Raw genomic sequence first — 15,678 nt, forward strand, 5'->3', positions numbered from 1 at the left:
AAAAGTGGGCGTGGCCCCGGCCCCTACTAACTTTTTTGTACATATCTCGAAAACTACTATAGCTATGTCAACCAAACTGTATAGAGTCGTTTCTTTTAAGCATTCCATATACAGTTCAAAAATGGAAGAAGAAGAACATAAAACGTCAGAAACACTAAATTTTACGGAAGAAATGTCAGAAGGAAGCTGCATCCAGGTTTTCTTTTTAAATTGAAAATGGGCACTGAAATTCGGTATATAATATTTTCTTAACACCGCGATGACATGTACCAAATAAGGGTGAAATCGGTTCACAACCACGCCTGAAATCTCGATTATCACTTTATCATGCGAGAGTATAAAATGTTCGGTGACACCCGAAATTACTTACTTGCTTTTGTACCCCTTACTTGTGTCTGTAGCTTTTGTCATTTACGAGACAAATACAAAATGCGAATTTCATGGAAAAATCAGGTTTAGAGCAACATACTACCTCGCTATGTTAAGCATTCTGACTTCTTTGTTGTGCCGTACTATGACTGATGCTTGTTTATAAAGTCAAACTTTATGTATAACCTTATAACTATTACCTTTGATTTATGTTATTGAAATGCTATGTGTGAACTGCGTAATAACTACATTACAAAATTAAACACAAATAAAAGTAATAACATAAACTTTATACACATTTATTATATCTAATTGCAGGTAATCAAAAAGCCTTTCATAGCTTTCAGAAAGAAGTATCGAATTAAGCAAATAATTGCATTCAGAATGAATGTTGCTAATTATTTTATTATTTTAATACAATTATTTTGTGTGGCAAATGCTTCATTGGTTCAGCGGTCACCTTATTCCCTACAGGGAGCTGTGGACGAGTTACATCATCGAGATATCGGAAAATATCCATTAAATGCACCACCTTCACAACAATATTACTTTAATGGTGCCTTCAACACTGGTGCCGATCAAGATTATTGGAACGATGGTAAATAAACGCTTTTACAAAATAAGTAGTAAAATAAAAAAAATAATATAATATATATAAATACTATATGTACTTATTCTATTAAAGATAGTAAACCCTACTATATCTCCTTTTATTTAGTGCAATGCTTTAGGATAAATCGAATATACGTATGTGTATAATATTTTTAGAATAAGAAAATTTATGTCCACAATTTAGCTACAAACGTCACATATATCTCTTTTTGAATACCTTGATAAAAATTTGTTTATCCCGTTTATGAGTATGAATACATATATGTACATATATTCCATTTAGCCCTTTTTTAATCAGAGTATGGGATGTATCATATGTATTTATATTTGAATACATTTGTTTGTTTGAATGTTATGTAAATCTGAAAAATAACCACTCTATTACTTAGGAAAGTAAATGTTATTGCTGGGAGTACCTGGGATATGTGTTTCTTGAATACAAATTTAAGATTTTGCTCTTTGATGAGCAGAGAACGAAAAATGTTAAAACAAACTTATAATATGACCAAAAACGCAAAAATATGTATAGTATAATCTTCAAATATGTATTTTAACTGCGTTTTAACTCTTTTTTTATTGTATCTAAACATAAGTCACAAGGACATTTTATTTTACAATGTATACCCAAATTTATTGTTCTTCTTGTAGGTTATTTCGAGTACAACAAATCATTAAAATATTTGTGAAATACAAAAGACTTTATCTTGTCTTCAGATGACAAGGGATGTATGAAAATAGTTCCGTTGGAGAAACTTTTTCGCGTATGAATCTGTGGCTTCTATATCTTGTTGCAAAATATCATTTATTTCCTTAAGGGGTTTGTATCCTTTATTTCTTCAAAAAATGTCATTATGCTTTTTAAAATAACTTTATTTCCGAAACTAGAAATCGACGCTCGTACTTCTTCGAGAAGGCGGACAGATTTTTTATTTCTATTACCTCGGGATTCGAGTCTTACAATAACATTTGTAAGGCTATAAAAGCAAACAAATAAACAGTTAACAATAGAAAACTGTATTAGCACAAACTCTGCTAGTCTATGTAATCCATACGAAAGACAAGTGAAATGCTTAAAGGAATAAATAAAATAATTCAGTCCTTCCAGTAGTCTTTACAACGAATCTATCTGTCAAATAAACTGTTAGCCCTGGAAGCTTTACTAACTTCCGTCAGTCCTGTTGTTTTAAAACCGTAAGTACGGTAATGTAAAGACATTCAGTGTGTACGTTGCCTGCTATAATTTTAATTGCCACAATCTGCCTACAGCATACATATATATATACAGGTAGAATTTTCAAAAAATCATATATTTAAGAATACAAATTTAAAAAGGCATTTAAGAGTGTTTGGAAGTGCATTCTTCTACTAGAAAACGGCTGAGCTGATTAGTCAAATTTTAACACAAACTGCTCAAATACAAGAATATTAATTTATTTCGCCGATAAATATTTTTTTTAATAAAAAGTTTAAGGTCGAAATTTTGGTCAAAAATTGATTTTTTTTCAATTTATCTTGCTTATTCCCTCGATTCTGTTTGGATTTTTAATTTTAGAGGATCCTGTTCAGAGATATAATGGTCGAAGAACAGCTTCAGTTCCTTTCCAAATAAATAACATCTCAGCAAGTTTTTAACGAAACTCATCTAAACGATTTATTTTCCCAACTATTCCCATCGGTTTTGTGGTCAGGAGATTTCAATGCGTGAACCCACTTTGAGGCTGCCGAAAATCAAATAACACAATATAATCCTATTTAACAATAGCGCTCCTACACATTTTTCAACCTATTCGTCTATAACCAGAATCGACCTTTCTCTGTCCTCTCCCTAGTTCTTCTCCAGAATTAGTTGGGAAGCTTCCTCTATTCACAGAGATAGTAATCATTCTCCCATGAAACCAACTTCCACCTTTCCACGTTAAGTATCTCCTAAAATTTTAAATTTCCCGCGCAAACTGGGGCATGTTTCAAAGAGAAATTATAATAAGTATGGAAGGGTGTTACCGAACATTTACTTATGCAACTTGTAAGAATCAAACCTCGAAAAATTCCTTTAGGTAGTAGAGGAAAGACCAAGTTCGGGTGTAACCGAACATTTCATACTCTTTTAACTTGCCAGGACCAAGGTACATATGAGATAGTATTGACCCGAGCATATTTTTATTTGTTTATTTTTTGATATTTTTGGCAATACTTCTGGCTAAAGGTCAACGGCTAATTGAATGGTGCAAAGATTTCATTAAGGTTCCTCACATACAATCACTTATCATATTTGAGATTTTCTCCAACAACAATAGGTTAAATGTATTGAACTATTGCGGTTGGCCTTAAAGTTTACATATATACAGGGTTTGTGCGTAAAGTAAGGAATAGTTTTTTCCGCCGCAACTGTACTTTGGAGGGTGTGCGCACCGACTGTATTCGGTAGAGTTCGTTCCCAGCTAATGATAGGATTGTTGCCTCCGAGCATCTGGAGAGTCAGGACAAACATTTTCGCGCGAAGGGGCACCAGGCCTTTTTACAAGACCGGTAAAAGGTCACTGAAGAATGAGCAAATCCAAAGTGGAGACGATGCTCATTGTCTATAGTTATTCCAGAGATTGCCTTCCGTGACGCCTTCAATACTTGGAAATCGCGTTGGCAGCGCTGCATCGACACAAAAGGAGCTTATTTCGAAAGTTTTTAAAGAATTGTAAAGATTGGTTCAATAATTTCTTTAAATCGACTCAGTCCTATTACTTTCCGGACAAATCTATTACATTCATTTAAAATATTCTAAACTTTTGGTCAATTGAAAAACATGTTTATGTTTTACTTTGCGGAAAGCTTTGTCGATAAGGAATACGCTTAAATCCAATTTAGTAATAATTTAAAACTATGCGAAAGAAGTAAGGAAGCGGTAAGTTTGGTCGCAGTCGAACAATAGATATTTTCAGAAATTATAAAATCTTTTTATTGGCATGTTTGCAAATTTATCTAAAAGAAAGTGAGAAAGGTATTCCTGAATAATTTAAACTGTGCAGTAGAATTATGGACATGAGTCAGAGTTTCAAATATTTCAATTTAGTATTAAATCCTTTTATTATATTATTGAATAGTATATTTATCATATCATCCTAAACATACAACCTTGTGTATATATTGAAAGAAGATTTAAAGACTGTATCAAACAATTTCAGACTTTCAACCCACTTCGGTATTTCGAGAACGTGAGATTCAAAAGACTCCTGCAAGCATTACAGTTCCTGAACGTTCTGAATTAACAAAAGACTTCTTACGTGAAATCGAAGATGCCCAGGAACTTGAACGCGAAGATCGCTTTAAAGAAGCATTGCTTAATCTATGGGAGAAATATCAGCAGCAGGAGAAAGATATTGAAGACAATAGCCTCGATGAAAAAAAACGCATGCGAATGCCTCCCTACTATATGTTAATGCAAAAGAAGCGCTCATATCCTGTACTTCCATGGTTACCCTATTCAGAACGTAAGAAACGCTTTCCAGTCGCGAAACGTTCAACTAAAACGTCTTACAGTGAAAATATGAATCTGGGAAAAACTGATGAAAAGGTGGCTAAAGAGTTAAGCGAATTGTTTGGGTCTTCTTCGTCTTCAGCAAGCGACGAGAAAAAGAAACGTTCCACTGATGAACAAACACAAACTTCTATCCATGATTCTCCTAAAGGGCCAACTAATGGAAATGGTACGCTATTGGAGGTTCCGTCTAAACAAGAAAATGTAACTATATTATTAGACGAACACAGCATTCATCATCACAGCTTTGAAAATGATCACGATAATCCCCAATTTGGCCATACACAAAAAGAACATAAGCACCGAAAACGCAGCGATCGTCATGGCTCTCATGAGAGTCATGAAGAGGATGAGGGAAGCACTGAGTCTGAAGAGCGAGAAGAGGAAGAAGGTGAAGAGGAAGACGAAGAAGGTGAGATCTTTCCAAATTTAAAGTGATACTCTAATAATAAACTTTTAAAATGCTCTAAATTCGTTTTTATCAAAGAATTTGAAGAAGAAGAAATAGAAAACCGAAAGAAAAAGCGAGATTTAAATATCGCAAAGAAATATCTTCGAAATGACGCTTTTCCATCAGCACGCATAAGTAATCTGAGACGTAAAAAGTCCATAGACTGGTCAACATATTTTGGGATAGATCGCAAAAAGAAATCTACAAATGATCCAAAGTAAGAAAAAATAATGTCTATTTTATCCACTTTCTTAAATCCACGAAGCAAAACATTACTAAATTACCAAACAGCTTTGGTAACGAATGGAAATAGTATGTTCTTATAGAATATTATATTAGAATATATTTATATGAAATCAGTTTCATAATGATTGCTGCATTACGTATTTCACAATAAAAATGCATGAAAAAAGATACCTAAAAGCTCAGGTCAATTGAAAACCTTTATATTTGTAAACTTGTAACATTATCCTATTTTTCTTCCGTTTCTATTTTCTTAAATTTAAAATCACAATTTTCTTGAGTTAAGTGTTTCTCTGTATTCTAGTGCTGAGGAAGATGATAAAAAGGAAGAGGAAAAGAAAAAACGAGAATTAAATATTAAAGAAATAAAAAATATGGATAGAAAGTTACAATCGATGGAAGACTTCATCATCGATGAAACTATAAAATATACAGGTGCACATGAAGGTTAGCTGGGTGGAAGGCAACATAAGTATTTTTACGAATCAATATAATTTTCTGTTGTTGTAGGTATAGCAAATCCGGATGAAATAAGGCGATTGAAGGATCATGTGCTTTCACGTTTAGCTACAGCATACAGTTTGGAAAAAATGCGTCGTGCTTTGGAAAAATTGAGGAAATATGTTGAAACTGATGATCATTTACAGCGCAATGTAATCGAACCGGACGATAGTGATGAAAATGGATTAGAAAAACGATTGTCAGTTAAGAAGGAACAGGCGACTGAACAAGATATGGAAATGAATAGGTAAATTCATATAAAAAACTTGCCTACATTAATTGAACGAATGTATGGATGTATATTTTTATTATAACAGTTTATTCTCGGAAAATGACATAACAAAGGAGATTAACATGAAAACGATGGCAGACAGCAGCCGAGCTTATTCTACCAATGATAATGCCGACTTAAAAAATCGTGATCTTTCGGAAAATTTAATAAAACTGAAGAAGAAATTTAATGGTTATGTACGTTATCCGGAGTTACCCAATAATTTTAGTGATAACGACGATAACGAAAAGGATGTCGGTGCTGGACTTTATGAGACATTAAATGATGCATATTTGGGCAATAAAAACTACGTAATTGGCTCAAATAAGTGTCCTTTAATTGAAGCAATGGCAGAACGTTGTAGTGGTGTTGAATTTCTAAGTGGGGATACCAATCAAAACCTTTTGCCCATTTGTGGAGTACACCAGATCTGTTATTTATGTGTAAGTGTTAGGAAACAGTAAATATTTAAATTAGGCATTCTTAACCGTTATTTTATAGGGAACTTCGCAAATGGCTTGTGATTATCACTATTTAGCCGAGGTCGATTCCATTTGTGGCAACAACAATAATTGTCAAGTGGCGGCTCGTTCTATATTGATGATATTGCGTGGCACTCTAAGCCAACAACTTGGACCAAAAGAATGTATGAAGAATTCATGTTTACGCAGTGCCATGCGAGAGATTGGTTTGTAGATCATCAATCAGGCAAACCTTATGAAAAATATAAGCAAAATCAATATGATGTATTCATCTCTATTCGAAATATATATACAACTAGTGGGAACTATAAAAATATAAATATATTTTGAAGTATGATATAGTTGGATAAACCAAATGTAATACCTGTTATGAGTTTTGTCGTTGGATCTACTGAATTTAAGGTTTGATTGCGTACATACATACTATAAGTACATATTAACATTTGTACATGTGTAGAAACACATAAGCATGTAGTATACAAACATGCATACATTAAACAAATGTACTTGACTATAATATAATATAAACAGGTATATACATATATTGTGGAATATAGACACATTAACAAATATTTTTAGGTATGTGTACTTGTTTTTTAATTAAAATAAAATTAATTATGTTTAAATCAAATATGCATATGTATATATGAGGTTGCGATAACAATATAATTTAAAGTAAAATTATAAATGTTAAATGTGTAATTTGAACTTATAAATATATACTTATAAAATGATAAATATAGCTAGTTATGTATTTTATCTGTTTTATATACATATTGTATGTGCACGCGTCGCCTATCTCAATTCGATAATTTAACTGTGGAGAGTTACATGAAAACAAAAATCTGTTATCTTTATGCTTTTTCGATAGTGTGTATTTCCAAAAATATTCTGTGAAATCGGGTCGTATCTTGAATCGTTTTTGGATGGCAGCGTTCTAAAGAGGTACCGCTCGTAGGTACAAACATATAAAAGTGAAACTTTGAACGCGGTTTATCGAAACGACATTTTTTAAAATCAAAACAAATTCGACGCGAGAGTTGAAAATATGATGTTACTTTGAGGCGATAAAAAATTAATTTGGATGAAGATTGAAAAATTAACGTTTTATTTATAAATTCCCGATACTTTCTTTCTTTAAGTTTAATAAACCTTTTGCATTTTTTTCGGCCGGAATCATGCCAGCAGTTGGGAAAATCCAATGAAGTTCGAAACGTTCAATCGAGTTCATACTTTCTTTTAAAAAAATTCACGAAATCGACTATTTTTTACTGCGTTACACTGGTATAGCCCCTTAAGTTGAGTTACCATAAATATTGCGATACATCTTCAAAACCTTCAAACAGAAAATAAATGATGGAGGAATATAGTGGTAGGAGAAGTTAAGAACCGATTTTATCCACTTTCGGTACACAAAAAAAGAAATATCTCTCAAACGATTCGCCCATTGATCAATATCAGCATGCACAGTTTCTATAAGTATTGACGACGCAGCTCGAAGATTTGTTGAGAATTTCCAAATGTGTGGTGGCTAAGAAATAAATTATTTTTTATGATGTTGGCTGAACACTGTTCAGTTATAGTGGTGTTTTGGATGTGTATTTGAAAAGTTGATCAAAATTCCGAGTTTCGGCAAATAGCAGCTAGAATTGGTTGTAGTCATTCAACTATTGTTCGTCTTTTACAACAAAAAAGAAAATAGTGACGTCTTGTAACGAAAAAAGTCATCAGGTCATCCTCGAAAGTCAACTGAAAGAACGGATAAACTTCTATAAGGGCGGAGATATAAAATCTTTACCAAGTGGATTAAAGTGTCGAAACCATACGGGGACGGCTTAGAGATATGGAAAACGCCAACACAAAATGAAGACTTTACGACTTTCTTGGGCTAAAAAGTAACAAAAAGGGGATTAAAATGAGTGGCACTAGATTATGTGACAAAAACAAATTTTATTTGCTAATCTCACAAAATTTGCTTTCCCTATAAGTTTCCCAAAGGTAAATACTTAACGAACCAAAACAGGGACCTCTGCACCTTATCGATGGAATAATAATTACACCAAAATATCCAACGGCGGTTAACAATTTTTTAGAACCCGTAATTGAAGAGCATTATCCTTTTACCGCCTAATCTTAAAAGATGACATAGCGCCATGCCGTCTTTTATTTAGATTGGAAACAAAAACATCTATACAATATTGGTGTATGTGGTCCCATTGTAAGGGAAGCATGAGGTCCTAATGGATTCCATTCCTTGAAGAATCAAGGCAGTTATTGAGGTTTAGGAAGAAAATATTCGTTATTAAAAGGCCTACTTATTATTATACTTATTTCTACAGTTAGTGGTAGGTAAAGGTCTTAAGCGACACTTCACATAAAACCATAGCATTGAGAATTGTAAATGTGCAAACTCATTTTTTGTATGTAATCCAACAACACTTTTTTAAACCAGTGTAAAAATTTATAATTTTATGATTTTACGATGCTTTATGACGGGTTGTGAGTATGCCTATTACTTTTTTTTAACTAGCCATGAATATTATGGAATGTAAATTTTTGGTAAATTTTTTAAATTAACTGCCTATTCCTTATAAAAAAACATTTTCAAAAATATGGATATGGATAACTAATTCACACCATGTGACATGTGTGACAAATTGTTCATGTAATCTTATTTCAATTATATTTGGTTATACGTTTTTAGTGACCCTAAGTGTTTTTTCATGATTTGTATTTCTTTCCTTATCAATTAAGTGTTAAAGCAGAGTATTATCGTTGAAGATGGTACTGTTCTTATTTTCTCACTCTTAAGCCATGACATTACCAATGAGAATGGAATTGAATTGCTGATACCGGTTTTTCGAAATGTAAATAACTTATATGAGTATGCTTAGAACTTTAAAATAAATATTTTTATTTAAAATTTTCGGCTTCAATTCTCAGTCAGTGATTTGAATGAACGGGTTTAACAGATGAGGTTGATGATCAAGTAGAATCTAAAAATTAAACATGAAGAATGTATTTAGTGGGTAAAGCAAAATAACGTCGATTTCACAAAATTTATTGTATTGACTGAACGTCAGGAAGAAGCCATTTAATGTAAGCTTCATATTCCAATGAAGCAAACGACGATAAATATTTTTTTAAATAACTATTAAAACTTATATTACTAATATACAAATATTTTGATTTCGTTATTTGCTTTTTAAGCACATCACTTCATTTCAGACACCATGCATATGCGCATAAAATTGTTTCATTTTACTAATTATTTCGGAATACTGCTGCAATTCTTATTTCACGTCAGTTTTATATATATTTTTAAAATGTTATTACGGAAGATATTATAGTATGAAATTCACATTTTTGTAGTAAAACCTCCCTACAGGTTTAATTGACAAGGCGACTACCTATCGTGCGACTTCTTCAACCTGCTGCTGGAGAAAATAGTTCGAGCTGCAGATCTTCATCGAGCATGTACCATCTTTTACAAGAGTGTACAGCTGCTGGCGTATGCCGATCATATTGATATCATCGGCCTCAACACCCACGCCGTCAGTTCTGCTTTCTCCAGACTGAACAAGGAGGCGAAGCAAATGGGTCTGGCAGTGAACGAGGGCAAGACGAGATCTCCTGTCTTGGCTCTCACGTCACGTCACGTAGCGAAAAGAAACAACTGGCGCTGTTGTTAACTCGGCTATAATCGCGTAGGCGGTGTTTACGCCAATTAAGAAGAAGAAGAAAGATTTGATATTCCTAAAATTTCAATCAATTCAATATTGTCATTCGAGTTGGGAATTTGAAAGACTATTGTTATACATCTTGTTATACACTTTATCTTCTTTACGAGCGTACTCACCGCTCCGTTGCTAACTCTCATTTAAACCTCAAAATTTTATAGAGTAATAGCCTTGACAGACGACAGCGCTAATATGCATTAGCGGGCTTAATTTACATTTACTTGCGCATTTGACCCCTGTTAATGCAAATTTGTAATGCACAAGAATTTCGTGCATTTAGCTGAATTTACCAAATTGAAGTAGACAACACTGCTCAGGAATGACCGATTTTTGCTATTTAAGCCCTGACAGACGAGCAAAATTAATGCACCTTAAGCAACGCTAATGCGCATTGAAATTTTATGGGACAGACGGCAGACTTGTGAATTTAGACAAGTGAAAGTGAAATTTGTTTATTTATTTAAAAGAAACGAATAAGATAAAAGATTAACAAAAACTTTGGTAATTTTGGAAAATCAGTATAAACTAAAAAAAAAATCGTTTGTTATTAACTACGTTAAAAGATCATAGAGTGAAATTAAAAGCAATAGTTGATTGTAATGCGGAAAAAGTTAAGAATATTGAAATAATGTTTATTTTCTGCCATCTAAAAATATAAAAATTTGTTTCTGTTAATATACTTACACATAATTTAATTAGCAATATAAGAACTGTTTACATTTGATGCTGTAAACACAAAGAAGGCGGCAGATTTCAAGCGACATCTGTCAAACAATAGCAAAATTTCACCACTTTTAGGCAGCGTTACCTACTCAAATTTGGTAAATTCAGTTAAATACACAAAATTTTTGTGCTTTACTAACTTGCATTAACGTGTTTCAAATGCGCAAATAAATGTAAATTAAGCCCGCTAATGCATATTAGCGCTGTCGTCTGTCAGGGCTATAAGATTACGTTCTCTGGTTGCTCCATTTTCACTCCAACTCAACACAGTTAAAATTTTTACCGTTCGGTACACAGCCCCATTAAAATTTTTTTAACATTTTGTTTGTATTGGCAACTCTGTATGGTTTAATAGCGTTCTACATGTTTACAGATTTTATGGAAAACAAGAAAATTAATCCGAGACATATTATTACAACTAAAATTCTTGTAAAACAACCATATTTCGTATTTTAGTGCACAATAAATTCTATATAAAAATATAAAATAAAATCAAAATTACCTAATTTCTTATTAGAGTGATGTATAATAAAAGAAAAACAAAAAACATTGCGTCAGCAATATAATATTAATGTTTTTTTTTTTTTTTTTTTTTTTTTTTTTTTTTTTTTTTTTTTTTTTTTTTTTTTTTTTTTTTTTTTTTTTTTTTTTTTTTTTTTTTTTGTATAACCGACCATTGACATCAAACTTGCCGAGAACGTAAAATTTATAATTGTAGTTTTTCTTCAAATTAAAACGATTTGTTATCAACATACAAAATGTCGAAAATAGAGGAAGTAAGAGTTGAAATTAGTGGCGAAATGAAAGTTCCCAATGAGCAACAAAAACTGCAATTGGATTTTAGCAGGTACATGTTATTTATAAATACATTTATATGAAGGATGTTAGTTATGATATTTATATTCCCTAGTTTAAGTAACTTTCAAAGAATTCCAAGTCCCATGGATCTCATACACATGACAAGGAAATATATACGCCCATGGTCTGAGTTTATTAATACTTCAAATTTCAAAACAGCAGCGAGTATGCCACGTTTAACGAACCGATTTGTGCGCAATATAAGTTACTTCCAAAGCAATTACATATTTATATTTGTATTACTGATGATATACTGTCTGTAAGTTTGTTGTAAAAAAAAGTTTCCAATATTTTTTAATTGTCAATTAATCTGAAGAATCACATCGCCGTTATTACTACTAATTTTGGGTGCTGTGGTATATGGATGCCATAAAATTAAGAAAGCTCAAATACCTATCACTATTTTTGGACAGCAGCTGGGAACTAATCATCAAATAATGGTTATTAATTTTGCCTCTGTGCCAATTTTGTACTTGGCAGGTGCGGGTGCCGCATTGTTTTGGACATTAGGTAAGTTTCCTCTTTGGTACAGCAGGAAAGTATCAATATTATTATTTTTTAATAGGCGCATCTTGTTTCGTAATCTCACTGCACGCTTTATTCTACAATATTGACGCTATTGTAACTGAAGAAAATGAAGGATTTCTTTCAGAGGTTGTGTAAAAAATATCACGTGTCACATAAGGTTCTTTTACAGAAATTAACCATAGAGCGTTAAAAATTAATAAATACCAATTTTTTTATACTTAAACACAATTTTTGAACTAATTATTAAATTTCATTATATTTTATAAATAAAATATATTAAATTTCAATCAAATAATGTTTACATCATCTGCAAAAACATTTTTGTGATCGTTTCTTTATTTAGTTTTCCTCAAATAGAAATTACATATCATATGCGAAAAACAATAAGTAAAACGGAACATAGACAATACGACTTCCGCTGTGCAAATATTATTTATCTTTAGTTTGAAATTAAGTGTAGATTTTAGGTGGAAGCATTACTCGATGAAGATGATGTTGGCTTTGCTAATCTTTGTGCGTATATACGTCGTAAAAGACGGTTGCCGCAAATAAAAGTGAATACTGCGATGGGGATAAGCAAACGTAGAGTTTGGAACATATTCAAATTTACCCAAAAAACTGCAAATAGTGCAAGTATGCCACCAAAACCTGAATGAAATCCTAACGTGCTGAGCTCGAAAGTGAAATTAGACAAGTTCATGCCCAATTTTCCCCAAAAAATCAGTAATAATACCAGCGGAGTTAAACACAGACCGGTAAAAACATCAGAAACAAAACGCGGAGGTCGTTTTTCAGGAGGACGAAACATATGCTCTATCTCTGGAAGCGTATTACGGATTGGCAGCTTCATTGATGTCTCTGAAAATAAAACTAGAAATATATAAACAGGAATTTATATATTTATTTATATATTACCCGTTTCTTGGGGAAATTTCAATTCAACGTTCGCCACTTTCCAATTGAATGAATTTGAAATTGATGAATCCCCAATGATTAAATGGAGTTCATAATCCCCAGATTTGTATCTAAAATCAGCTCCGTGCGATCCTACATCCATATCAAATTTGTAGGCTTTATTACTATCTTGTTCGGCAACGAAAATTATTTCTTCTTCCGTTTCCACATTAAACATAAGAACGAAGGCTTGATGAACTGTTATTACCTATAATAAAATGAAAATATTAAATTCATCCAAATTGTGTATGTTACACTACCTTCGTGGTGCTTTCATCAGTGAGAACTGTTTTAAGCAGTATTTTTTGAGTATTATCGGCCTTTAAAGTTCCAGGTAGAGTTTGAGGATACGTAACACTTTGTTTCTTAACAGACGAACTTGTATCAGCTTCAGCCACACCAATTTCCAAAGAGTGTACTTTTACACGGCCAAGAACTTTGAAAAACATTGTTTGGGTGAACGTATTGTCCGCATTGATAACTACCGAATATATACCGCGAGTTGGTTTATAGTTAGATAATTGGGCTGCAAATATACTTTTATCTGAAGATTTAGGTGTTAATTGAACTTTTTCAGCAAGTACGCTGTTGTCTTTTTTTAAAAGTATTTTTCCGTATATGTTTTGTGGTGGAGGTATTATAGGATTTCCCAACAAATCCAGAACGGCCACATTGAGTACTGGATCATCAGAATCTAACTGTCCATTTCCGATCAATTGAATACAGACTGGGGTACTTTTCCCTGCACTATTTAATGTCTTCAATGCTTCAATTAGGACATGGGCACCTTTAGCTGATTGTACGGAACGGCGATTAAGGAAATAGGTAGCAAATTTCACTGCTTGCTCTGAATCAAGCGGTATTGGTTTTTTGAAAATATTTGTCACTCGGAATATTCCAGTCACAACCAAAGCAGTTATGCTAAGACCTCCCTCAAATTGTAACATCTTTCCATCAACTTCATCAGCTTGAACAATTGCGTCTTCAACACGATCTGCCACAAATGCTGCATCACCACCCAATTCGCTGGCAATATGAAATGCATACCCAAGACTAACTATAGAATCATCTTTCTTTAACAAATCTTGAAGTATTTTTAAAATGGATGCGATATTTTGGTCTTCAATTTGTACCCCCAAAAGCTTATGGCTGAGGACTCTGTAAAAAATTTCTTGAGAAGAACTAGGGGTTGCCTTAAAGGATGAATAAACTTTCCCTAAAAATGCTTCAGGCAATTTCTCCTTGCAAAGTAAATTCTTTCTTGCTCCAATTAGATAAAAGTCTTTTTCATAAACCTGCAATAAAATATATATTAATGGAAAAATGATAGTAGACATAGTTCATTTCTTACATTTAATTTAGAATCTTCGTAAAGTTTTTGCAGTTTAGAACATAAATCCGCTGATTCTTTGATATCCAAATCCTTAAGATTTAAGGAAGAATAGTAAATGGCCTGCAAATCATTCAGTTTTAAGCCTTCAGAAAATACTCGTTGCAAACGGTTAATGTCTTTTTGTCCTAGATAATCTTGTACAGTACGCGCTCCCATTGTTGTCGCACTTAGAGACAACGCTAACGCAGCGTATACCAGTACTAAATAGATATAATTTACTTTTTGAAAATTTGAGTTTAATGCATGTATATAAATATACTGCCGGTAAACGAGTTCTCAGCAAGTGGTAGAGGAAGTCACTCGTGAAAGTTCTCAACCGGCTTTTACAAAAAACAATCCTTTAAAATATTAAAGCTATCTTTAGCAGTAATTTTATTTAAAATAGCTTACCCAAAATGTACATTATGAAACACTTTCTAAACGAACCAAATTATTTAGTATTCATTAAATGCACTTTGAAGAAAACTAATTATATGCTTTTGGACACTGAAAAAATTTGACAGACACGTCAACGTGAATTCTTCTTTTGGAATTATGCAGGTGCGAGAGCAAACACTAGTGCGTCGCATTAATGATCATTTGTCTCTTTTATATTCCAAGTGACTAGTTCGAACGGTTGCCAAGTTAAATTAATTTAAGAAATAAACCTTATTATAACAAGTGCAGTTCCTATTTATATTCTGAAATCATAAATGTTTATATCGTCGTTGACAAAGTTGAATACGTAAAAATGCCCAAAGTATTTGTAAATATATTGCAGCATTTTTTGTTTTCCGCAATCCGTTTTGATCATGTTGGTTTTATTGTAAACGTAATCTTTGGAGATAAGAAATTACTCTTAATGGTTACTTCCGCTACTAGCCTTAATCAGTTTTGAACGCAAAATTTCAATTTAACACGTTGTTCATTTTTTCCATGGTACAAATCATCAGACAACCAACAAGCAGATGCCAGATGTCTTATAGCGTTGAGCGAAGTCCCAAAATAAAGTGGTAACGTTCACAAAAATTCTAAATCTTCTTCT

At 32.6% G+C, this 15,678-nt stretch overlaps 3 protein-coding genes across 5 annotated transcripts in view; 2 read left to right on the forward strand and 1 right to left on the reverse strand.

Annotated features, from left to right (window-relative positions):
- Window positions 1-7,009, forward strand: part of LOC108972035 (bromodomain-containing protein DDB_G0278469) — a 9,943-nt gene extending 2,934 nt beyond the window's left edge. Inside the window, exons 2-8 of one of the 2 annotated variants that reach the window (XM_018938463.1) lie at window positions 688-967; window positions 4,158-4,922; window positions 4,998-5,178; window positions 5,509-5,639; window positions 5,715-5,952; window positions 6,023-6,419; window positions 6,478-7,009. In XM_018938463.1, the coding sequence (XP_018794008.1) occupies window positions 754-967; window positions 4,158-4,922; window positions 4,998-5,178; window positions 5,509-5,639; window positions 5,715-5,952; window positions 6,023-6,419; window positions 6,478-6,672 (2,121 nt within the window). In that variant the 5' untranslated portion in view covers window positions 688-753 and the 3' untranslated portion in view covers window positions 6,673-7,009. Of the gene's footprint in view, window positions 1-687; window positions 968-4,157; window positions 4,923-4,997; window positions 5,179-5,508; window positions 5,652-5,714; window positions 5,953-6,022; window positions 6,420-6,477 lie in introns of both variants that reach the window. The other variant, XM_018938462.1, reaches the window with a different exon arrangement.
- Window positions 7,010-11,580: 4,571 nt separating this feature from the next.
- Window positions 11,581-12,535, forward strand: LOC108972058 (prenylated Rab acceptor protein 1). Its single transcript, XM_018938521.1, has 4 exons — window positions 11,581-11,768; window positions 11,832-12,038; window positions 12,096-12,289; window positions 12,345-12,535. The coding sequence occupies exons 1-4, from the start codon at window positions 11,680-11,682 to the stop codon at window positions 12,440-12,442; spliced, it is 588 nt and encodes a 195-aa protein (XP_018794066.1). The 5' UTR covers window positions 11,581-11,679; the 3' UTR covers window positions 12,443-12,535.
- Window positions 12,536-12,604: 69 nt separating this feature from the next.
- LOC108972059 (dolichyl-diphosphooligosaccharide--protein glycosyltransferase subunit 2) lies at window positions 12,605-15,178 on the reverse strand. Of its 2 annotated transcripts, none has more exons than XM_018938522.1 (5): window positions 15,045-15,178; window positions 14,613-14,872; window positions 13,522-14,556; window positions 13,223-13,469; window positions 12,605-13,165 (listed from the first exon to the last, which is right to left on the reverse strand). In XM_018938522.1, exons 1-5 carry the CDS (start codon window positions 15,055-15,057, stop codon window positions 12,771-12,773), a joined length of 1,950 nt encoding a protein of 649 aa, XP_018794067.1. In that variant the 5' UTR covers window positions 15,058-15,178; the 3' UTR covers window positions 12,605-12,770. The 2 variants fall into 2 exon arrangements, with proteins under 2 accessions (XP_018794067.1, XP_018794068.1); XM_018938523.1 differs by having other exon boundaries at window positions 14,613-14,854; window positions 15,045-15,177.
- Between the last annotated feature and the right edge of the window lie 500 nt (window positions 15,179-15,678).

This window comes from Bactrocera latifrons, unplaced genomic scaffold (assembly GCF_001853355.1).
Source record: "Bactrocera latifrons isolate USDA-ARS-PBARC rearing strain unplaced genomic scaffold, ASM185335v1 scaffold_373, whole genome shotgun sequence".
NCBI classification, from domain to species: Eukaryota; Metazoa; Arthropoda; class Insecta; order Diptera; family Tephritidae; genus Bactrocera; species Bactrocera latifrons.